The sequence below is a fragment of the Lissotriton vulgaris genome, chromosome 3_1, assembly GCF_964263255.1.
Source record: "Lissotriton vulgaris chromosome 3_1, aLisVul1.2, whole genome shotgun sequence".
Classification (NCBI taxonomy): Eukaryota; Metazoa; Chordata; class Amphibia; order Caudata; family Salamandridae; genus Lissotriton; species Lissotriton vulgaris.
Genome location: NC_141689.1, coordinates 1,636,783,500 through 1,636,809,006, shown reverse-complemented (window position 1 = coordinate 1,636,809,006; position 25,507 = coordinate 1,636,783,500). Strand labels below are relative to the sequence as shown.

Genomic DNA, 25,507 nt, shown 5'->3' with positions numbered 1-25,507 from the left:
AAGCATAGGCCTACTTTCCTGCATTCCAGTTTGGGGTTAATATTTGGTTGAAATAAAAAGATTACTAAAGAGGCTCTTTTTAAAATAAGAAGAGATATAGTCGCTCGTTGGTTTGCAGTTTTCAGATAGAGGCCCACCTGTTTCCTGTCATGATTCATGCCTTCAATCTTTGCCACTCAACCCTTCTCGAGGGCCTTGCTGCCCTTTTGGCCAAAGAGTAGTTTCCCCCGATCTTTACTTAGGTTAGTTTAGATATTATTCTGAATTTGCATAATCATTTGCAAATGTATTTGTCTCTGAAACTTTTCGCTTGTCGCCTATCCACTCCTTCAATGCATTTGTCTATTTTTACATGAGTTTGAATCTGTACATTGCTAATGTTTTTTCTCTTTGATAATCTATGTTTTTGCATTGTATGACAGTACTTGATGAGCATTTATTTCGCAATATTTTACGATAAATATTATAAAATTCACACTGAGTCTGTTGATTATTTAGTAGTTATTGATAGGTACATATTATTGCTATCAACTATTCAACTCCCTGAGGTCTATGTCCACAAATATATACATATTGTAAGGAGAAATGCAGTTTTCTATATTGTAATTGGGAAGTTGGATATAAACTTGCATCACACTGACACCCAGTGTGAAGGAATCAGTTGAGTAGTGTATATGGGCCCTTGTTAGTGAAAATGTATCGATCCCTGAACGCTGCATCAGCCTCTAGGTCGATTCTATATGAGTTTGCGTTATTACTTAACATTTTCTTCTATTCTAATGGAAATTTCCCTCTAAATGTGTACCTTTCCTTCTCTATGAAGATGTTCCTATACGTTTATACATGAGGAGAATAGGTGTTTGCCTCATAACTTCTCCTTTTGTAGAGGACTTTTATTACTTTTTATTAAATTCAATCAGTCTTTATTCGATAATTTTCCAATCATAAAAGACACAATACATCATAAAAATGTCATTAAAAAGATTATACCCTAAAAACATAGTCTTAAAAAGGTTAATATATCATTATCGAAAGACCCTGACAATATTTCATTGAGGTAAGTCTTAAAAACAATACGTATAAACATTCCTTCAGAAATTTGAAGAAAAAAAAAAAGGTAGGAACCGCTATAAAATAAATAATAATTCATGGAGAAGGAAGATTTTTCCTTCACAGTGCCCATGCCCAGCTAAGGAATTTCGCAACAGCTATAACAATATCAGAGCTGGTGTTTGTTACCAAAATACACAGTGTTACCATACCCGATCTCGTACCCAAGTTAGCGCAAAGCGGCTTAAGCCACTTGCAACGAGGGCTACTGTAGGCAGGGTACACAAAAAATACGTGACTAATGGACTCTTCCTGTGATAAGCATGGTGGACAGTTAATATCTGGAGGATTGTTCCAGTTTGCAGTAAAAATTCCTAATGGGAGAGTGCCCACTCTGAGTTGGTGATATAGTTTCCTCTCACAAGGTTTCGTAATCAGATTCCAGTAGGCTTCTGCTTCCACAACAAACTTATGTTCCATAAAGATACCTGTGAGCGAATTACTATCCACCACCGATAGGGTCTGCTTAGTAATCATATCCCAATAATACGGTTGATATTAATTTTTACAAGCAAAAGAATTCCCTATCGGGTCATCCCACAGGTGTCTAAGCCCCATATCATACAATTGACGCTTAAGCTTCTGGAGCCATTTGATTTTTTTTTTTTTTTTTAAATTTTTGATAACCTTTATTGTGCATGTTGCAGGAAAACAAATACGGGCCTACAACCATCCGGCCGGCCGCAATACTTATGCGCACAGGTGCCAGCAATACAGTCCTCCGACGGCATCAGGTGATACAACAACAATTGATAACAGTTACGCTGGAAAGGACATGCCGCCAGGGAGAAGGATCAGTAAAGGTTAAATTTTAAAGTTTTTTGAAGAAATAAAAGTCAATGAAGGATAGGTGTAAAGGAGATCCGAGTCCGTACATTAGGTCCCCATGAGTAGGCAACAGGAGAAATAACAACAATTACGTGAAGCTCTTCGTCAAAGCGGCAATACAGTATAAAAACAAAGCGGACAACAGGAACCACGCTCGTACCACTCCCAGCGCCACCCACTCCCAACCATCCTCTATCACAGACCCAGAAAGGAAAACAGTATGAGAAAGCGCAGGAAAAGAAGAGAAAAGGCCCATAGAAACTAAATAAGAAAATTAAAATCTACCCCCCCACCCTGCACCAACGCGGAGGCTACGGCCTACCCCCCCCGACAATGTGCCTGTCGCCCCATAAAGAACCCGAAATGTAGTTCAAGTAAAGGAAGAAGAAAGGAAAAAGGAAGAAAAATAATAAAAATGTTACTATGAAATATAGAGAGTGAGAAAAGGCCATCCTAATCTACGACTCTCAAAAACTACAAATGAAGCGGGAGGAGGAGCCAATCCAAACATTCCCAGTTCCCCAGTCAGAGACACAATCCCCACACAATTAGCGATTATTGAGAACCAGATATTAATACACAAGCAGGTAGGGAAGGACATTTTAACGTGTGCGACTTAATCAGAGTGTAACACTTCCAATCCCGGTCTCACCAGCCCATTAACCGACAATATAAGAAGCTTCCACCCCAAGTTCAGGATAAACGGTAAGCATTAGGGCAATATAGGAGCGAAGCTTTAATCTACAGCGATCAAGTATTCTGGACACAAGGTACATCCCCAAATCCCGGACCACCATCCCAGCAGCCAACAACAGGAAAAGCGGCCTAGCCCTGACCCGATCGTGGGTATTCACTCAGACGCGTTGCCCAAGAGAGGCCCGCCCACCACAGAACAAAGGAGCAAAATGGCGAGAGGGCAGAGGACAACAATAAGGGAGCACAAAATGGCCACGATGAGAAATCAGGGAGTCTGTCGAGTGCAGCAGAACGTTCCATAAATACACCAGGAGTACACGAACACTTTAGCCAGTTTCAACCCCCTCCCCTTCAGCCAGCCAAAGCAATCGGCAGTGAGAAGGCAGCTCAGCCCTGTCCCGAACGTGGATGTAACTTCTCACAGACTTCCCCGGGAGAGCCCCTCCCCCCGTGGACATCAGGGCAATATGGCCGCCTGAAAGAAGAAGATGAAGCAGGATCCCAAAATGGCCACCAACCATCTACATAAGTTCCTTTGTCCTCCATGTGTAAGTCTGTAAAGGCCACTGAGGAGTAGAGAATCCACTGGGAGAAGGGTGAGGACCACCAGTCAGAAGTCGACACATAGTCCCCAAATAAACTCGGTGGTGCAGGCGGCAAAAAGTCACGCCCGGAGGGAAGGGGAAACAATGTAGCGGTCACGGGGCTGCAGGGCTGCAAGCCGTAGGCTTCGGTAGAGGCAGCCGCAAGTGTAGCGTCAGCACAGGCATGGCGAGACATTGTAGCAGCATGTAGTGGCAAAGGCAGATTTTCACTCGGCTGGGGGCAGGCGCTGCGTTCGCGATTCACGGAGGTCAACATGGTGTCCAGTTGAGCATGCAGTGCTTTGAAGCCATCGTACATCTCCGAGCGGAGTTCACGGAGGGCGGCAAGGATAGTTCCATAGGATATTGCGGGTCGAGGTTCCCTGGAGGCGAGTTCCTGCACCGGTGTTAACAAAGCGGTGTCCCGCGCCGGTCTGGCAAGGCAGTCGACAGGCAGGAGCGTACAAACTTTCTCCGGCCGCGGGAGAACAAAGGGAACCATGGCGTCGGGCATTCGATAATGGAGCCGGGGGGGGGGGGTCGCCTCATAGGCGAGTATCCCCAGGAGACCTCAACACCGCCAGCACCAAGGGTAAAACGATCACACCTCCCATCCGCCGTTCCCCGCAGGCTGGGCAGTGGGATAAGTCAATAGACGTGGCTGTGCTGGTTCGCCGGACACCATGCGCCGCTCACCTTCCACCCGGAGTGACAACAAAGGGAACCACCGTCCACGGGCCTCCCAGCTCGGCTGTTCCAGTCCAGGTGCAGTCCGCATTGGACGTCAGCTGTAGTGCGGCGGCGACTGCCTCACACGTGGAGGCCCCGCCACGGAGCCCTCTGCCCCAGCTGAGCGGATCGCATCAGATTCCCAGGGGCCGACGACGAGCGGCAATACAGGCGAAGGTCCGGGGCGGGGAGCCGCACTTCGAGTTTCTCCAGCACCCGGGCACGCCAGGAAGTCAAAAACGGGTCCACACGCTCAGCTCGTTTCCATACACAATCCGCCGCCGGATTCGATCAGGAAGGACAACAGGATTTCTTAGCGGAGCTCAAGGGTCGGCGGAGCCGGGCGACTACACGTCCGCTCCGGTCGCCATCTTGGCTCCTCCCGAGCCATTTGATTTTTGAAGATGGATCAGCGTTCGTAATCTACATTAGAGCCTTTGCATGTTACCAATTCTGGAATGGTCCACAGCCTCCTCCAGTAAGGTAATGGTCTCAATCCCGCCACCTCATCAAAGGAGGTACAGCCTAAATCTAATAGCAAAGGCCTGGTAGGGGTAGATTATGGGAGGGCGGTAAGTGTTCTCAGAAACTTGTTTTGCGCCCTAACTTGGGGTGATGAATCTTCGAACCCCCAAAGTTTGGCAATATATAATATGGAAGCTCTGATTTTCCCATTGTAAATTGATATAGCTGGCTCCACAGGTTTTGTAATTGAGAGTCTGTGTTCTTTTAATAAGGCACCGGCTAACTGGTTATGCCTTAAGACCATAACATCTATCTGGGGTGACCAGTTCATCCTCCTGCCCATAGTCACACCTAAATAGGTGAAGGTGTTGGTTTGTTCCAGGGATGCACTATTCAATTCTACTCTGCCTTTAACAGATTTATGTTTATGCAACACCATGAACTTTGTTTTGTCAACATTAACTATTAGATCATGGTCGTTGCAAAAATCACTAAATCTGTTGAGGTCATGTTGCAGACCCGATTGAGTTTTAGATAAAATTAATGTATCATCTGCAAAAACATGAATAAAGGAGCCCTTGAACCGGCTAGAGTTGGTACATCAGTTGGAAAATTGTTGTAATAACCGACTACCTTATATATAAATAGGGAGAATAGGGTAGGGGCAAGGACACACCCTTGCCGCACTCCCTTATTGACATGGAAACGATCTGTCAGTTCGCCCTGCTGTCCCCACCTTACCTGGGCATAATTCGTCTCATGGAATTTAACAATGAACGACAAAAGTTTAAGAGGAATCTCAGCCTCCTTTAATGTGGCCCATAACTTATGGCGTGGCACTAAATCGAAAGATTAATTTTAAATCAACAAAGGATGCTCAAAGAGTCCCGCCTGCAAGAATCACTGTATTCCAATATATCATCACAAATCTGAAAACTTGATCTATGGTGCTAACGTGGGGTCTGAAACCCGCTTGGTAGGTACATAATATATTCTGATCTTTTACCCATTAATTAACCCTACCTAGCACAAGTCTAGCCACAATTTTCTGGAGAGTATCAATTAGGCTTATTGGCCTGTAATTGCTTGGGCTAGTATGGTCTCCTTTTTTATATATGGGGACAATTTCAGCCCCACGCCATGTATCTGGGATTGGTGCACATCTCGCAATAACATTTATGAAGATAAAAATATAATCTGTCCAGTTCTTCCTGTCCAGTTTATAAACATCAGCCGGGATACAATCCGGGCCGGGGGCCTTCCCCGCTGGGACCCTCTCCAATACGCTTTCGATCTCTCTTTTGGTGAATGTGAGGACAACCTCACTAATAACCTCAGGGTAAGCTTTTACATTGCTATTTGGGGAGGCAAATTGGCCTTGATAATGCCTAATCCAAAGTTCTGGGGGTACATTATTAACAGGTACAAAGTCAGTCACACCACTACCCCACTTTACTATTTGCCAAAACTTAGTCCAGTTCTTCCCCTTACTAGCATTGGATAGGCTCACCCATCTATGCTCGTCAAAATTCTTCTTTCCTGCGCTTGTGCTTTCTTATATTTTGCCTTTGCTATTTTAGCCTCATGTTGAGCTCCTATTTTAATTGTATTTGAGAGATGCTTGAATGTAGCTCCACATGCCTCATCGTACCATTTGGCCGATTTTTCCTTTATAATATGCCTAAGCGGTGTTCTACTTTTTATGAAAAGGGACTTTAATTTAGCAAATAAGTCCTTGTGAACCTTCATAAGGTCTGGGGGAAACTTATCTTGGGTATCTCCAGAACCAAGCCTTGTTAAAGTTTGTTTGATTATCGACTTAATCTGCTTTAGTGCACCTTCATCTTCAGAGACTGCTGCCCACTTCAGCCGACGGGAATCTTGGGTCATAATTACATCTCCTATATCGCTTACCAAAGCAAAATTAGGGCAATCTATGCCCTTCCTAACCAAGGTTAATAAGAGAGGGTCATGGTGACTGTCCAGTCTGTGGTAAACCCGCATATCCACAAATCTGGGCCATAGCTCCAGACTAAGTAGCATGTAATCAATTCTACTACTTCTAATCCCATTAGAGAAGGTGTTAGTGCCTTCCATATCTGAGGGAGATCTCCCATTGGTTGCCCTTAGCCCCCTCCCCAAGGATAAACTTTTCAGCTGCAACGCTGCCTCAGACCACTTATTAATAGGGGGCAGCGATAGAGACAGTATCCCCCAGTTCAAATCCTCCTCCATGCTAAGGCTATGATCATCTAAGCCTAAGGGCTTGAATGTACAGTTCAAATTGCCTGCAACAACCAAGAGGTTTAAACTAGCCAGGTCATTTTTTAAATGTGTCCAGGAGTGCAATAGTTGGTGAGGCTTTCCCACCCGCAATCCCTCTCGCATACACATTAGGAAATATTAAATCTGGCTCACCCTCTAAACTGATCTTGATAGCAAGATCGTCTGGGCTGCCTATTAGCAATTCCTCAATATGGATTGATGACTGTTGCTTGACCCATATTAGCAGTCCCTCACTAGGTCTCCCCCTGGGATTTGCAATTGCAGCTTTGCCAAAAGCCAGGTATCCTGGGCTGTAGATCATATCCACCGACCAGGTCTCCTGGAAGGCAATAACATCATATCCTTCAATAAAACGAGACCATTCGTGAGACAGTGTCTTAGTCATTACGCCGGCGATATTCCAAGATACCAGGGAAATCTGTGTGGATTGTATACCCTGGATAATTGTAGTAGATGTTGAGGGCCCTAAATTAACCGGATACTTATCCTCCATTTGATGGGAGTTCCTTTTGGCGCAATGGGGTGGTATTACACAACTATCATGGTGCTCCTCCAGATTCAAGGTGCATAAAGGTAGTCAATCACATAGGTCTAGATTAGATAGTGGGGCAAATCTGTTAGACAAAGAGACCTCTACTAATGTTTGTGCCGCTCCAGAGGTAACCAATTTTCTATCCCTTACTGTTTCAACACATTAGAGGCCGGGAACCCGGTTTATAGAAGTACCCTAGTGGTAAGATGCACACTCTATCGGTATGTCCTCCCGACACCCCTCCCAAATTCTCCAACAAAAACCTTGTTATATGTACATTGTTAAAATTAACGACTACAAAATCACCGTTCCAGTCTTTCCTAGTAGGCCCTATCCACGATGTTTGTCTAGCCATAATCAAATGCTGATCAAGACCTTCGTCCCATATCCCAATGTCTTTAAGGTGACTTTTATTACTATAATAAAGGATCTTTGGACTTCTAGGTGACAACTATTTTTCATCATTCAACTGACTCTAATTGTATGCAGTTTGGGTTCACACTTTGCAGAGTATTATCTTTAGATGGGATATAGAAAATCAGTTGGCTTCTTTTTCATATAGAATCCTTTAAGTTTTCCAGTTTAAGTATGGGAGATGCTTTCTGGATCATCAGTTCATGGGTCTTTATTCATATAGTAGGATCACGTACTAGCCTTGGTTTTTGCTAGACTATCAAGGGTTTTTTTGATACTTACTATCTTATTCAACTTTATAATATTATTGCTTGATGGTTGTGTCTCAGGCAATTTGCATTATGCTGACGTTTTGGATGGCTGTTGCTTTCCTATGTGGTATGATCCCCACAATGGTCTCCATGCTGTTATGTGAGTATTATCTGACTGATTACTCTGCTTTATTTTATATCCAAGTGTTATACTTTTTCTCTTGTTAATACATAGCCGATTATTATTTATTCCTATGTCAGTATATGTCTTGCCTATATTCTAAAGGTATTAGTATTAACTCAAGTTGATTTTCCTGGGGATAAGACTTGTTGTATACCAATAGTTGCTATTGTTGTCTTTGACTCTTTTTAATATAGCCTTATAGCCCGCCGTATCGGGCTATACCGGCTATTAAAGGCCTGCTCCAGAGTTAAAGACCGGAGCCGAAGGAGAGGGACTTTAACAAGGGACAGGACTTTAATAGCCGGTATCGCCCTGCTACGAAGGGCTATAAGGATATTAGAACATTCTGCCATTAGAGGGCAGAATGTTCTAACAAATAAAACAAAGGCTTCTCGAAGCTCGAGGGGATTTAAATCCCCTCGAGCTCAGAGAGGCCTTTGTAAAACATTGGAATGTTGCTCTGCGGGCCTTTACCGGCCCGTAGAAGCAGGGAGCACTCCATTGTCTTCAATGGAGCTCCCAAAACATTCCAATGTTCTAATAGAGCATTCATTATGCTTTCCCTTGGGTGATGGATCTTTATCTGTGTTTACAGAGCAGGTCTGGCTCGGATCGAACTCTATATGGCAAAAGATATTGCTCAATGGCATGATCTGCTGATCTGTGTTTCACAAGTATCGAACAAGCCGTTTGAGTCTGGATATGATAGTAAGTAGCTTTATATTTATAGGGTAATTTGGCAAAAATGTTCCTACTGTCATGGGTTATGTTATCCCCATGCCTTCAATCTCTTTATGACTTTTTTCTGTGGTCCTTTCCACAGTGCTTATGTAGTGAGCATGCATGGGTTCAGATCCCATTAAGGGTGCAAATAGTTTTCTATTCATATTGTTAGTTGGCTTCTACCACAGTTTGAGAAACAAACAAGAGTTACCTGGTCCAGTCATTTGCCTACGTGTTGTGTCATGCCCAAAGGACCGCTAAACCAACATGTCGTCACAGTGATAATACTGGGTTCGAAAAATTCCCATCAGCCCACCATTATTGGCGGAGTGTCGTCATGTGGGATGCAGACCATAAACCTTGATCTCTCCCAATGCACCTGATGATGATGTGGAGATAGGTTTCGGAAGGTACTATTCTGAACCACAGTATTTCAAAGGTAGGACCGATGGAGTGCAGTGCTCGTGAAAAAGAAAAAGTGTGAGTAAAATTGGCTCCTGTGACAAAAAATATGTTTATTAAGTATTGTCCAGGGTCAAGAGTAAAAACAACGCCTTATAGTCTTAAGGATTAACTATATCATGGCGTAGTGCATGGAGGTCGACATGTTTCAGCTTGTGAGGACCACTAGTCCAAGCATTCTTCAGGACCAATAGATGTTATGCATCTGCACTATGTGAAAAAATTAAAGTAAATTTAACATATTGGATTAATCCTACCAGAACTTTGAGCCCAAAATATTCTCTGGTGTTTATCCAACTGGTCGTGAATTTCCTAAGGAGGAAAGACAACTGAGTGTAAGAGACATATGTGATATAATGGTGATTCGAAACACAACACAACGAAAGTAGACACGGCGGCAGAAGACTGTTCTCCGCCTCTCAGAAGTTACAAAAATCTCCTGATTTGAAATTTGCTGAATTACAGAATGTTAGTTTATCAATTTTCTACTCACCCAGCATTCTGTGGGAGAACACCTCACCTCACCCGGCACCCACTCGGGAAGAAGGAGGCCCCGCTCTGTTAGAGATGGAAAAGTATAAAGACCTCAAAGAATTATATTGAGGTACAGAGTAAACATACTCTACTAATCCATACATGTATACTAACGAATACCAGTTAATTTAAAAGAGACTCAACCCTATGAGAGGACATGGTTATGACCAAGCATGGAGGTGACACTGATTATTGAAATGGCTCTACATGTTGAATGGTAACAAGAGGAGGTTCTGGCTATGCCTGGCCAGAACAGTGTCTTGAGAGCATAATATGTGTGAGGCCACAAGAATTTTTTAGTGCATGAAGGCCAACAGAATATTCAGTTAAAAAAGAATATTCAGTTAAAAAAGAAGGAGAAAAACAGGACTTTCAATAGTATCCCTTATTGCTAGATCTTAAGTTTCCAGGGAGCCATACCAGTCCAATCAAATCATCTAATTATATCAGGTCCTTTTTTGAATTACCCGCTTTCAAGCTCGCCACATTCAACTGAGGGCAAAACTGAGGGCAAAACATCCAACTACGCAAATACGGCAACACGAGGACCGCTGATATTATGTAAACACACGCGAGCGATGTCTGTGCTTCGCGCATGCGCACCGCGGCTCGCTGTGCGCATGCGCCATCGCTCTAACACTGCTCGGAGGCTCAGCACACAACGCGCTACAGTGTTAACGCGCAGATATCGTGAAGCTCACTTGCACATGCGCATTCAGTATTCGAGCCGCCGCCAATACATATGAGAGTCAGGCAGCGCTCACCTTATAATCAAGTGCCATTTTTCGCGCGTTTTTCGTCAGCTGTCGCTAATTATCCAATCAGAGCAGGTATTTAAGGAGGATGTACACACAGCTCAAACCACCTCCACTCCCGCTCGGACGCTGGCCATTGAGGTACCGACAGACAGGTATGGCTCTCTGGAGACTTAAGATCAAGCCATAAGGGATACTATTTAAAGTTCTGTTTTTCTCCTTAACTAAATATTCTGTTGGCCTTTATGCACTAATTAATTCTTTTGGCCTCATCTATATTATGCTTTCAAGATACTGTTCTGGCTAGGCATAGCAAGACCCTTTTCTTGTTACCACTTAACTTGCAGAGCCATTTTAATAACCAGTGTCACCTCCATGATTTGATTGGACTGGTATGGCTCCCTGGAAACTTAAGATCTAGCAATAAGGGATACTATTGAAAGTCCTGTTTTTCTCCTTCTTTTTTAACTGAATATTCTTTTTTAACTGAATATTCTGTTGGCCTTCATGCACTAAAAAATTCTTGTGGCCTCACACATATTATGCTCTCAAGACACTGTTCTGGCCAGGCATAGCCAGAACCTCCTCTTGTTACCATTCAACATGTAGAGCCATTTCAATAATCAGTGTCACCTCCATGCTTGGTCATAACCATGTCCTCTCATAGGGTTGAGTCTCTTTTAAATTAACTGGTATTCGTTAGTATACATGTATGGATTAGTAGAGTATGTTTACTCTGTACCTCAATATAATTCTTTGAGGTCTTTATACTTTTCCATCTCTAACAGAGCGGGGCCTCCTTCTTCCCGAGTGGGTGCCGGGTGAGGTGAGGTGTTCTCCCACAGAATGCTGGGTGAGTAGAAAATTGATAAACTAACATTCTGTAATTCAGCAAATTTCAAATCAGGAGATTTTTGTAACTTCTGAGAGGCGGAGAACAGTCTTCTGCCACCGTGTCTACTTTTGTTGTGTTGTGTTTTGAATCACCATTATATCACATATGTCTCTTACACTCAGTTGTCTTTCCTCCTTAGGAAATTCACGGCCAGTTGGATAAACACCAGAGAATATTTTGGGCTCAAAGTTCTGGTAGGATTAATCCAATATGTTAAATTTACTTTAATTTTTTCACATAGTGCAGATGCATAACATCTATTGGTCCTGAAGAATGCTTGGACTAGTGGTCCTCACAAGCTGAAACATGTCGACCTCCATGCACTACGCCATGATATAGTTAATCCTTAAGACTATAAGGCGTTGTTTTTACTCTTGACCCTGGACAATACTTAATAGACATATTTTTTGTCACAGGAGCCAATTTTACTCACACTTTTTCTTTTTCACGAGCACTGCACTCCATCGGTCCTACCTTTGAAATACTGTGGTTCAGAATAGTACCTTCCGAAACCTATCTCCGCATCATCATCAGGTGCATTGGGAGAGATCAAGGTTTATGGTCTGCATCCCACATGACGACACTCCGCCAATAATGGTGGGCTGATGGGAATTTTTCGAACCCAGTATTATCACTGTGACGACATGTTGGTTTAGCGGTCCTTTGGGCATGACACAACACGTAGGCAAATGACTGGACCAGGTAACTCTTGTTTGTTTCTCAATTTGACTAAGGGGTTTGAGTTACTGTGGTCGTTAAATTTTCCCCTTTGACCCCCCCACCTGCTTTTTTTAGTTTATACCACAGTTTGTCATGCTAACATGGATAATGATATTCCTATGTTTTTTTATGTCCTGTGACTTTACTTATCTGTGGTTCTTTCCACAGGTTTTTCATTTGTAGAGCATGTTATTGCTAACCTACAGTATTATGAATGTCCAGCCTTTTTCTCTGGTTCTAGGCCGGTTTTGTTCTAGTTAGAGAAATGTTAATGGTCTCAGTTCACAGACCCTCCTCGGGGGATGTTATGCTTTGGTTTTTTACTCTAAAGTAAGGAATCTGCGGCTAGATGTCTCTATCTGATGAACAAGTTACCTATCTTTGAGACAGGATCTAGCTGCAGATTCCTTAACAACCCTCCCATCCTCCCCGCTCTGGGAACTGAGTCCTCTTTTATCTCATTGATTTCGTTATAGAACTTCACATATGGAATTAAGAATTAAGTGATTATTTGACACAAGCTTGTCTTTTATTTTCGCACACTGTTTCAATAGGCAGTTTCAATATGTGGCTCCGTGATTAGAGCTCTGAAAATAGCCACGGATGACACTTACATTGGCGCGTCGGCATGACATCGATAAGGAATCGTACGATGCCCTCATCTGATGCACGACCGTGCTACGGAAAAAATTCTGGATCCAGTCTCGAGCCTGGGGGAGGAGTTTAAAATAAAGAATCTGCAGCCAGATCCCGTCTCTACCAGATAATGCGCTACTGAAGGTAAGTAACTTGTTCATTAGCTGTATGCTAATAATCTGAAAAGGACAATTGATTATATGGGAATGAAACAATGAGTTTTGAAAATTCATGGGATAAATTCAGAGAACTTACTGTTGCTGTACGTCCATGTAGACAGCGCTTCACTCCATTGTCCTGGGGTCTTAGTGCTGACTCGGACTCTACACTGGTACAGCTGCTTAGGCTGTAGATTCTCAAGGATAACTCCATTTTTGGTCTGATTCACTATGATAATAGATGCAGGCTCATCAATGCAGTTAACTTTCCTGTATTCAACTTCATATACATGCTGCTCTTGTATCTGCATTGATGGAAACCATGTCAAGTTCAGGGATGACTGGCTTTTTGGAATCAAGATGAGACCTTCTGGTGGGGGAAAACCTTGAAGAATGATAAGAGAAAACGATATAAAGTAAATGTCATTATCTTTGAGGGTTAGGCAAAATAGCAGCTGGGGTTCTAGCATATAGAAAATCATGGTGTTATTTGCTTTTCAAACTGATCACAAACCTTAGATATGTATTGTAAATAATGTGCTGAAAATTAACTATGACAGCATACATTTAATTTTCTTTAATTTTCTATTGCAGCCCTAAACATAAGCAGTTGAGGACTATCAAAATATTTGACATTCCTGCAAAAAAGTCTGGACAGTAATTAAAAGACGAATGGAGAGGTTGGGACAAAAACTCTGTTGCCCAAATGTACTCTTTTTTTTGTTATAACTCTTTTTATTGAAACTTTTCCATGATTAGCAAGACACATCAATTTCACATATGTCACAAATATGGTCAACAGGCACCACACGTTTCTCATATAGGTACAGTAAATGCTTCTTTCTCGTTGGCTCGACATAGTACTACTTATGGACATGGCATTGGCTACCACTAGGGTCTACTGCCCTCCCGTCTCGGGGTGACTGTTTGTCGGGACCTCACCCCTCAAAGAGCGTTGCTACGTTATTTGCCCCCTCCTGTGTGTCTTGAGGTGCAAGCAAGTAGTACCAGAGCCAGGGGTGTCAAATATTAAAGAATTTTGCGTACACCCTCTCATTCTATAAGTCACCTCTTACACCCCCATGTACATGTCTATCCCAGCTTTCCATTCACTAAGGGTCGCAATCTCTGGCGCTCCCCATTTCTTGGCTATGACCCTTTTGGCCACTATCATTACAAGATTACACAAGCTAAGGCTCTGTCTGGGTAGGTCTATGTCGGAAGGTATCCCCAGCAATGCCTATTTAGGATCCATTGGGAGCTGAGCCCCTAGCACTTCACTTAGTTCCTTCACTATTATAGTCCAGTATCTTTGTATATGTGTGCACTCCCATAATGTGTGTATAAACGTGCCTCTCGCAGTCAGACAACAGAGACACATTGGGTATTCCGCAATTCCCATATTGTGGAGGCGGACCAGGTTATATACGTTCTGTGGAGTATTTTAAGTTGAATTAACCACAGCCTCAGTTTAATATCCAACTCTCTTGAGTGCATCAGGGCCGCCTCCCAGTCTATGTCTTCCAGCTCTTCCAGGCCCTCTTTTCCAAACCCCTCTCAAGGCCACTAAGTTGTCTGGGACATTATTGATGAAAGTCTTATAGGTTCAATTTATTGCTTTCTCTGGTATCTTATCTTGCAGGAGTCTTCCCTCCAATGGCACGAATTCAGGAATTCCAGCACTTCTAGTCCCCCAGCCGCCCATGTGTGTTGCAATTGTATATACTTATATCTTTGTCTCTCACCCATCTGGTATTCCTGTTGCAGGGCTGCAAATGAGATCAAGGAGCCATCTTTTATTAGATCCCTATCGTGGAGATTCCTATCAGGTCCCAATCCCTGAAGTCCTTCAATTTCCCCAATTTGGGTAGTCGCCTGCCCTCCCATAATGGGGTTTGCCCCGTGACTTTATTGTGCCAACCCACTTGTTTCTCAGCTCCCTTCCAAGCTTCCAGAGCCCTTTGGGTCGCCAGCAGCAAGTGCTTGACCCTTTTCCCCCATATATGTAATGCAGGTGGGATTGCACTACAAACTGGTCCCGTTCTAGTGCGTAAGTTGGATGGAATCTTGACATATGCCCCAACCCGTTTACTGCTATCAAGTGCCCCACTTTATAGTATGACCTGATGTCCAGGAGGGCTATCCCTCTGTTGTACTGATTACGTTGCAGCGTGTTGAGCGAAATCCGTGGCTGCCCCGTCCCACAAGAGAGTGCGCACCTCCCATCTATCGCCTTAAAGGTGTCTTCCGGAATCTTATGATACGTGTTTTGCAGGCTATACAATAGCTTAGGGAGTGTAACCATTTTGTACATTGCCGCTCTTCCCAACAGTGTGAGGGGCAACCTTCTCCATCTCTCCACGGCGGCCTGAAAATCCGTCAATACCCTCCGAAAGTTTTGCAAGTGGCTGTGTGAGCTGTCCATGGTTAAATATATCCCCAGGGAATAAAAAAATGTCCGGTATAACATGGAGTTCTCGGGGGAGATCCTGCGTATCAAGTGGCCCACCGACTGGGTGAAGGATTGATTTACCCCAATCAATCTTGTAACCTGCATGTTTTTCAAATATATCCAGTTCTTGAAAAAGAGTCGGAATTATGGATGGGGGATCCGTGACATACAAGAGGATGTCATCCGCATATAGCGAGATGCGTTCTTCCCTTCTGCCAGCCCTGAACCCCCTTACCTGGGGGTGCGCTCTAAAAAGACAGGCTAGCGGCTCCAGAGTCAATGCGAAAAGCATCGGAGACAACGGGTACCCTTGTTTTGTACCTCTTTCTATCTCAAATTCCTCTGACGTTGCCCCGTTCACCCTCACCCTGGCTGTCTCAGACCTGTAAAGCAGCTGAATCCATTCTATACATTTGGAGCCAAATCCGAATTTCCTTAGTGTCCGCCACATAAAATGCCCGTGGACCGCATCAAAGGCCTTTTCCGCATCCAGTGAGATCAGCATATGTGGCTCTGCTCTACCTTGGATCGTACTCATCCAGTTCGCTAGTCATCTCATATTAAATCATGTCACTCTCCCTGGCATGAATCCTGATTGGTCAGCGCGTATTAAGGAGGTAATCACTACAGCCAATCTGTTTGCCAGAATAGAAGCTAGCACCTTAACCTCCACGTTAAGGAGAGAAATTGGTCGGTATGACCCACAATCTGTTGACGGCTTCCCAGGCTTGTGGATCACCACTTCTGTGGCCCTCCGCAAATCAGGTGGTAATGTACCCTCCTCCCTAGCTGCTCCCAACATGTCTAACAGGTGCGGTCCCAATAATGTGGTGTTAGCCTTAAAAAATCCCGCAGGCCATTAGAGCCTGGGGACTTCCCAGACTTTTGTCTATTCAAGGCCCCGTCACCTCCTCCAACATCATCTCTTCTTCTAAAGCACCTCAGTACTCCGAGGACAGGGCCAGGAAGTTTATTCTCTCGAGATAATCCTGAATCTGTGCATCTCCCACAGTGGTCTGTTCTTTGTATAAGGCAGAGTAATAGTTCGCGAAGGCATTCGCTATGTCTTGTGCCCTAATAAGGTCCCTTCCATCACAGTGAATGACTCCTACCCATCTGGATACTATCTCCTTCTTGCTCAACCACGCTAAGAGTTTCCCTGCCCTGCCTCCAATTTCATATAGGCGACACCTAAGAGCCAGGTATTGCTGTTTCACCTCCTGTCATGCGAGCGATTGGTATTCCGCACGGATGACTGCTATTTGTCGGAGGATGGATGGACTGGGGCCCTCTACCACTTTTTGCTCCAGATCCAGGAGTTTACCCTCCAGCTGCACCATCTTTTGCATCTCTTTCTTATTCTTGTGTGCGATAGCATATTGGGCTATGCCGAGCAGCACTGCCTTAAAGGCTTCCCAAAGGACCACGGCAGAAGCTACTGTCCCCTTATTGCCTTGGAAATACAGCTCTGATTCCACCCTTAGCTCCTTCGTTATCCCAGGATCCTTAAGATCCCCGGAGTTTAGCCTCCATTCTGCCGTTCTGCCCCGGATCCCCCTCCTACCTTGAGCCAAAGGGGGGAGTGATCCGACGACCCTTTCGCTAGGTAATCCACCGATGTGACTGCATCTAATTCTCCTGCTGAGGCTAAGAAATAATCAAGTCTAGAGAACACTTGTGCGCTGCCGATAAATATGAGTACGTCTGGTCAGTGGGGTGATGCCGGTGCCAGACATCTTGCAGCCTGAGGGTGTGGGCAAAGTCAGCCAACTTTGTATTTCCCCTCACATTACCTGCCTGCGCTTACCTGTCAATGGCAGGATCAATCACGTCATTGAAGTCCCCGCCCACCAAATGTATATGGGAATCTGCCTCCAACAGGACCTCTGCTACTGTTTCAAGAGACTGCCAGTGTAATCGAGGGGGTGCGTAAACACTAACTACATGATCTATCTCCCTGTGTCCCCAAACTCCCTGTACTGCCACGTAGGTGCCACTAGGGTCAGACCATGTCTTGTAAACACGAAAGGGTATGGCCTTCCGGGCCAGTAGCGCCACCCCCGAGACCCAGAGTTCAATCCCACGTGAGTCACAGTGGTATACATGCCTCATCCCAGAAAAGTGCAGCACAACCCCCGAAGGTGTGTCTCCTGGAGGAGCACTATGTCAGGTTTCAGACTTTGGAGGTATTTAGTTACCATGCCCCTCTTAAACTGGTGTCCCAGCCCATTTACGTTCCAGGTCATAACCGTGTAACCCTTGTCAGCCATATCTCCTGAAATTATCTCTGCCCTGTCTACCCGAGATGCAGAATCTTAGCATGCGGCCTGTGTCCTGTTGTGTAAGCTCGTGTTCCTCAAAGCCTTTCATGGTATTCCAGAAGCCAACCTTAATGTCCCCCCCAAAACCCCCACCTCACTCTCTCCCACTTCCCCCACACGTTCCCCAATGTGTCAACATGACAACGGTGTAGCAGGTACAGTTTGCGAGGTCTGTATATCCCCCATATCCCAACTGAGAGACCAGCTTAACTAATGAGAGCTTAAGGCCCATAGCGCACCAGGTCTGGGAACCGCTATAAGCCCATCTGGGCTAAGTTAGGTCTCGGTACGCAACTAGCTCTCTCTTACTGTCCCTTCAGTATCCGACATGCCCTGGATCTTCATTCTTCCTCACTTTCATCTGGCGAAGTTGGTCGCAGTGTCTCTTTCATTTTCTTCAGCGACACGGATTCTTCTAGTAGGTTAATGTTCTTTTAGGAACGGATGGTCACTGTCTGGTTCCTCTGAGTGTTCCGTTTCTTGGAGTTCCGGTGTAGCCTGCCTCCGAAGTCTATCTCCAGATTGCGGTCGGTCCTGTGTCTTTTGATTTGAGTCTTCTTCTGAGTGACGTTCTCGCCTTGATCTTTCCGTCATCACTTTGCGCCGCCTGGGGGCGCTGCTGTGGGAGTCTGACCAGTCGTAATCATTGTTTGGCTCTCATGGTTTTGCGTCTCACCACCGTTTCTGGCATCTGACTCTTTGAGCAACTCCGCTCCGTGGTTGGCGCTATGATGGGCCTCTCCTCTACCCATAACCATGCCTCCTCAGGAGTCTGGAAAAAATAGGTTTTGCCCTGGAATATGACTTTAAGCTTGGCCCGAAAGAGGAGCATGTATTGAATGCAGATGTTTCTCAGTTTCTTTTTACAGAGTTGAAGGTTCTCCTCTGCTTCTATGCCTATCTAGAATAGTCGGTGAACATCCTTATTTTCGTGTTTCGCTTCCGGACTTCTCCCAGGCGTTGCATCTCTCGGATACTTAGGTCCCTGTCTTGGTAGTTGAGGAACTGGGCAATTACCGCCCTGGGCGGCGCCCCTGGCTGTGGCTTGGAGGTGGGCATTGTGTGCGTTCGCTCTATCAAGAAACAAGAGCAGAACGAGGCATTCGTGAGAGTGTCTGTCAGTTATTTGACGAGGTACCCTCTCATGTCTAATAAATCGGAGGTTGTTCGGCCTCGCCCTGTTTTCTGCATCGTCTACCTTCCACATTGTCTATTTCAGGGCCGCTGTCAGTTTAGTGACACCCCCCTTTAGGTTAGTTGTTAGGGCTTCTTTTTCTGAGATCCACTGCCTGGCCTGCGTCACCTTTTTGGCTACATTGCGGAGACCTTGCCTTAACAGGGTAACATCGGTACGCACTTCTGCTATCCTGCCCTCCAACGCTTCTCTTTAGACTCAGAGGATCGCTGCATTGTCTGGAGCTGAGGCAGTGTCCGCCATCGTTTCGGGGGGAGGTGTCAACTGCCTTAGTGAATGTGTCCAATTTCCCTTGTCGCTGGGGCTTGGGCTCCGTCACCGGAAAGATGCCTCTCCCACACCTATGGTACAATTGCTAATTGCCTCCTGCCTGTTCCCACTAAAGGCTGGCCAAGAGTTGTAGGCAGAATGGGACCCCTCAAGGCAGCATCAGTGAGGACCCTCGCTCTCACCGCCCGCTGTCCTATCTCAAACCACTGGTGCTATCAGTCTTTTGTCACCACCTCCACGGCACCGCCAAGGTATCCCTCATCTAAATTGTCTCCAGCTGGGGACCTGACCGCAGTGTAGGACCACCAACCATTTCCACCAATGTCCAAAGCCTACCTCAGCTGATCTTCTACATTGGCTGTAATGTAAATGGCTTCTCACAGGGTTGGAGAGACAACTGACTATGTTTAGTCCAGAGGAGGCTAGACACTCCCTCTGCAAGTGACTCCAGTTCTCACTTTTCCCCTCCGGGTGGGGGGGGGGGGGGGGAAGGGGGGAGCCTCTGCCTTCCCTACTCAGGCGCCCCCGTCTGGGTACTGGACAAATGCTCAGCATAGCAAGGCTCCACTGCCTAGTTCCCTGACAGTCAGGATATCCCTTTGTGCTCACTTTGGCATCTTGCCTGCACCTCCAGGCATCCTGCTGTATTACACTTATCCTCCCTCCAGCGGGCCCACCTCTGCCACGTCACCAGCACACCGCCGGGGCCTAGGCTTGTCAGCCCCAGCCAGCGTCACTCCACACCAATGTCCCCCTTCAGGCTGCCATGCCGTATTTGATCTCTGAGTGTACACTGCCGGCAACAAACTCGACCTGTCCCGCCTGTGATCACTGGGCTGTTCGCGACAGGGCTGTGCCTCTCGTACTGAAGCCCTCCAGGAGCACCGTCCACTCAGGGCCGAATCCGTGTGTCTGTGGTGCCTCTACCAGTGCAGGTGGCCTCAACTGCCTGCAGAAAGCCTCCGGAGTGTCTTCTCCTGTGCCGAGTCCGACTTTGCCGAGGAGTCGGAGCACCTCACGTCAGCACGCTCCCGGAAAGTGCTCGGAGGCAGGCGCCATAGTCACCAGCCGCGCTCTCAGCGAAACATCAGCGCCACCCTTTCTCCGGCAAATCCGCACTGCACGGCACTCGTGAAAGAGTGATATGGTGCGTTTGAAGTGCGGAAGATGCAGGATTACGGGACAGATCAAAATGTGGGGAGTCGGAGCTCTGAGTTTTGCAGCTAGTCTGCCATGTTGCTGGCCACACCCCTCACCCAAATGTATTCTTGAGCCCAAATGTGTCAGATGTTCCAGCATAAATCAAAGATATGAACCACCCACAAAGTATTCTTAAAGTAAAACAAACACTGTTGTATGCCTTCATCTTTTGCTAAGTCATAATCATGCTTCCTCTTTACCCCCTTCCTTCACCCCCTCATTTTAATACTTGGCATGCCTGTGACATGATAATACACTACTATGGTCACATTTTCACTGCCACGCTTGAGGAATGGTCCTCTGATTATTTTGTTTCCTTTTTTATGCCACTCGAGGCTGATAATTACGCAAGCGCATGGTGTATTGCATCTTCCATTTCTCTCTTCCCGGTAAATGACTACCTATGATTCTTCTGGCCAGCTTTAAGGGAAGTTCTGTTGCTGGATAGTAGTTCACCATATCAGACACTAAACCATTCTGCATTTTTTCTTGGGATTTACCCTGTCTACTCTGTACAGAGGAAACTGGATACTTCTGTTTTTTTTTGATGAATGAACAAAAAGGCATTTATAAAGTGTACGCATACTCCAAGGAGTGCCCCGACACAGCCATTACAGTACAGTGCCTTGCCTCGAACGGCGGGTCGAGAGACATGGCGCTGTACGGGGGCCTGAAATGAAGTGACTAATTTGGACTACCTTTTCAACCCTAGGAGTTACATCTATCATAGTGAACAAAAGAATTTAGAACTTAGAATGAACCACACATTTTGAAGAACTGTACGTCGTGTTTTGAGTAACTGTGGATCTTTGCTGAAGTGGGAGACAAACTGAAAGTTCTTTCCTTGGTGCTATTTGCATTATTGGCATGATTGAATACCAAGCTCAAGAGTTTGATATAATGATCCTGGGGCTTCAGTGATCATTGGGGATTGGAGTTTTTTGATTACTGCCCTGAGGAAGCCGTATTCAGGGCGAAATGCGTTGGCTGCATTTTGGCTGTATTGTTCCATCTTCTTATGGCATAAGTGGTTCAAGAATCCATTAAAGGATCATATCTAACATCACTGAAGAGTCCGAACTGATTCATTTAATGTGCATTTTGAAATATTTATGTTGCCTCTCTGTGCTTTCTCTAATGTGCTATGACTGTGTGGTTTGTTGGCAGTGGACTTAGGAGGTGGGCAATTCTGACCTTTAATCATATTTCTGACTTGTTGTATAGCTAGGGAGTGCGGCTTTAAACAACTTGGGGTTTAAGACTTGTTTGGGGCCTACAGTGCCAACCAACAAGCTACAGTCACATATCAAATGCAACCTACGCTGGGGGGCTGTACTCCCTAGACAGATGTACATTGTTATTTGTATCATTATCCCTGGTTTCTGGTTCCCTTTCATTAGACCTGCACATAATATGATATTTTATTTCACAGAAGGTTTCGAAAGCATGAGGTAAATTCTTCTACCTCAAGTTCCCTCATGATTTCTGCTATGCTATACTATGCAAATTTGTATAGCGCGTTAATCACCTATGAGGGTATCCAGGTGCTTCGCAGGTCTCTTTAGGACATTTATTTGAAAAGCCAGGTCTTTCGCTTTTCATGGAATTCAAGAAGCAATGAGGAATCTCTGATATTCTGTGCGAGGTTGTTTCATGATTTGGGAGAGATGTAGGAGAAAGCGTGGCCTCCTGCTCTGTTTTGTGTTATTTATTTATTTATGCGTTTTTATATAGCGCGGACTTTACCCGAAGGTGTCAGAGCGCTTCACAATAGGAACAGAATCAATCAATCACATTTATAGAGCGCGCTACTCACCCGTGAGGGTCTCAAGGCGCTGGAGGGAGGGGGGGGAGTCGCTACTGCTCGAACAGCCAGGTCTTGAGGTGTTTTCTGAAGGTGAGATGGGTCTGTCGCAGGTGCGCGGGGAGGGAGTTCCATGTCTTGGCTGCCAGGTAGGAGAAGGATCTTCCTCCAGTGGTGGTTCTGCAAATTCGTGGGACGGTGGCGAGGACGAGGCTGGCGGAGCGGAGCTGGCGTGTGGGGATGTAGAACGAGAGGCGGTTGTTGAGGTATTCGGGCCCTTGTCGTGTAGCGCTTTGTGTGGGTGGGTGAGGAGCCTGAACGTGATCCTCTTGCAGACGAGGAGCTAGTGCAGGGTTCTCAGGTGGGCCGATATGTGGCTGTGGCAAGGGATGTTGAGAATGAGTCGTGCGGAGGCGTTCTGTATGCGTTGGAGTCGAGTCTGAAGTTTGGCCGTGATTCATGCGTATAGGGCGTTCCGTAAACCAGTCGGCTGGTGATGAGTGCCTGGGTGAATGTTTTTCTTGTTTCGGTGGGGAGCCAACAGAAGATTTTTCGGAGCATGCGCAGGGTGTTGAAGCACGATGACAAGACGACGTTGACATGCTTAGTCATCGTGAGTGAGGAGCCCAGGATGAATCCCAGGTTGCGTGCGTGGTCCGTGGGTGTTGACGCGGAGCCCAGTGCTGTGGGCCACTAGGAGTCGTCCCAGGCGGATGGGGATTGTCCGACGATGAGGACCTCCGTTTTGTCTCAGTTCAGTTTTAGGCGACTGAGCTTCATCCATTCTGCGACGTCTTTCATTCCTTCCTGGAGGTTGGTTTTGGCGGTGTCTGGGTCTTTGGTGAGGGAGAGTATCAGTTGGGTGTTGTCGGCGTAGGAGATGATGTTAATGTTGTGCTTGCGTGCGATGGCGGCGAGTGGGCTCATGTAGACATTGAAGAGGGTAGGGCTGAGCGAGGAGCCTTGGGGTACTCCGCAGATGATCTCGGTGGCTGCTGAGCGGAAGGGAGGGAGGCTGACTGTTAGGGTGCGGTGGCATACATTGTCAAAAGCTGCCGAGAGGTCTAGAAGGGTGAGGGCGGTTGTTTCTCCGTTGTCCATCAGGGTCCTGATGTTGTCGGTCGCTGCGATGAGGGCGGTCTCGGTGCTGTGGTTGGCTCGAAATCCAGACTGGGACAGGTCGAGCGAGTTGTTAGCCTCGAGGAAAGCAGTCAGCTGTTTGTTGACAGTCTTCTCGATGACTTTAGCCGGGAAGGGAAGGAGAGTGATGGGGCGGAAGTTCTTGAGGTCTTTGGGGTCCGCTGTGGGTTTCTTCAGAAGAGTGCTGATTTCTGCATGCTTCCAGCTCTCCAGGAAGGTGGCTGACGTGAGGGAGTTGTTTATGATGTTCCGGAGGTGGGGTGTGATGATGATGTCGGCTTTGTTGAAGATATGATGGGCGTTAGTCTGAAAGAAATTCCCCTATCAATAAAAACAACATTCATTTTATTGATTATTGCACCGTCCTTATATGTTTCCCAAATTTCTGTTTTTATCTAATGTAATGTATCTTTAATAAATTGTTTTTATAATTTGAAATGTTTTGAGAGTGTTTTCACATATATTGGTTAAATCCTATTTATCTACATTGCTTCCCTGTAAATTGTTGTCTGTATGCTTGTGAGTACTTATGTACTGTTGCTATTTTACCCAAGGGGAATTTCTTTCAGACTAACGTCAATTGTGGAACCCTATCCCTTTGGTTTTGGGGTCCCTCTCTCTTTTATTAGAGAAGATATGATGGGGCAAGGGTCAGGGGGCAAGCCAGAGTGGATGGAGTTCATGACGTGGGTGGTGTCTTCCGTGCTGATGGGGGTCCAGTCGCTGAGGGTGGTGGTGGGGGTTGATGCTTCGGTGGCTGGAGGCGGGGTCTGGGGTCCGAAGCTGTCGTGTATATCTGCGATCTTGCGGTGGAAGAACGTGGCGAGGGAGTTGCAGAGGTCTTGCGATGGGGTGATGTTGTTGTTGCTGGCGCTGGGGTTGAAGAGGTATTTGACGATGCTGAAGAGTTCCTTGCTGTTGTGGGTGTTGTTGTCTAGCCGCTCTTTGAACGATGCCCTTTTGGTGGTGCGGATCAGCTGGTGGTGTTCGCGGGTAGCGTTCTTGAGGGCTGTCAGGTTTTCTGTTGTCCGTTTGTGGCGCCAGGTTTTTTCGAAGGTTCGTCAGGAGGGCGGAGTCTTTGAGGGCGTCTGTGACCATGAGGTTTTCCTGTTGCCGGTCTTGCCTGGGGGGTTCTTCAGTGGGGCGAGGTCGTTGGCGGAGTTGGTGATCCATTGTGCGAGGTTGTGGGCTGCGTCATTGGTGTCAGCGGTGTCGGCTGGCGGGTTCTGGCCAAGTGATGCGAGGAGCTGGTCTGGGGTGATTTTGCTCCAGCATCTACGGGGGATTTGTTGCGTGCGGTGGTGTGATGTATTCTTTTTGAAGGTGAAGTGGATGCATCTGTGGTCTGTCCAGTGTAGTCCGGTGGAGTGGCTGAAGGAGACGTGGTTGCTGGCGGAGAAGATGGGGTCGAGAGTTTGGCCAGCGAGGTGGGTGGGGGTGTTCACCAGTTGTTTGAGTCCGAGGTTGGCGAGGTTGTTGAGCAGGGTGGTGGTGTTGTTGTCGTTGTCTTTCTCCAGGTGGAAGTTCAGGTCCCCTACGAGGATGTATTCTAGTCAGGCCAGGGCGTGTGGGCTTATGAAGTCGGCGATGGTTTTGCTGAATTGTGTGCGTGGGCCCGGGGGTCTGTAGATGAGCGTTCCTCTGAGGGTAGTCTTGGGGTCGGTGTGAATGTGGAAGTGTAGGTGTTCGGCGGTGGAGAGTGTGTCTCCGGCGTTGGTTGTGATGTTGATGGTGTCCCTGTAGATGATGGCGATTCCTCCTCCGGTTTGGTTGGTGCGGTCCTTCCGGGTGATCTTGTAGCCGTCCGGGATGGCTATGGCGATGTCAGGGGCCGAGGAAGCGTTCATCCATGTTTCTGTGTGGAAGGCGATGTCTTGTGGTGTTGTGTCGAGGAGGTCCCAGAGTTCGACGGCGTGTTTGTGAACGGAGCGTGTGTTGAGGAGGATGCACTTGAGGTGGTTGTTGTTGATGTTAGGTCCAGTGGGTGGTTTGCAGGTTCGGAGGCAGGTAAATTTGCAGGCTTGGCAGGTGAAGGGTCCCTGGGTTCGTTTCGGGGTCGCTCTGTAGCAGGCGGGTTGACGTCCGGTGTTGAGTGCGTTGAGGGCGGAGGAGTCGTATCTTAGTCGAGTTCCCTGGCTCCGGCGGGGGCCAGGAACTGATACA

At 46.4% G+C, this 25,507-nt stretch overlaps 1 protein-coding gene across 1 annotated transcript in view; it reads right to left on the bottom strand.

The window, feature by feature from the left end:
- Positions 1–25,507, bottom strand: part of TEK (TEK receptor tyrosine kinase) — a 570,337-nt gene that overhangs the window by 198,033 nt on the left and 346,797 nt on the right. Inside the window, exon 12 of the mRNA XM_086962126.1 lies at positions 13,060–13,347. Coding sequence (XP_086818252.1) covers positions 13,060–13,347 — 288 coding nt within the window. The remainder of the gene's footprint in view (positions 1–13,059; positions 13,348–25,507) is intronic.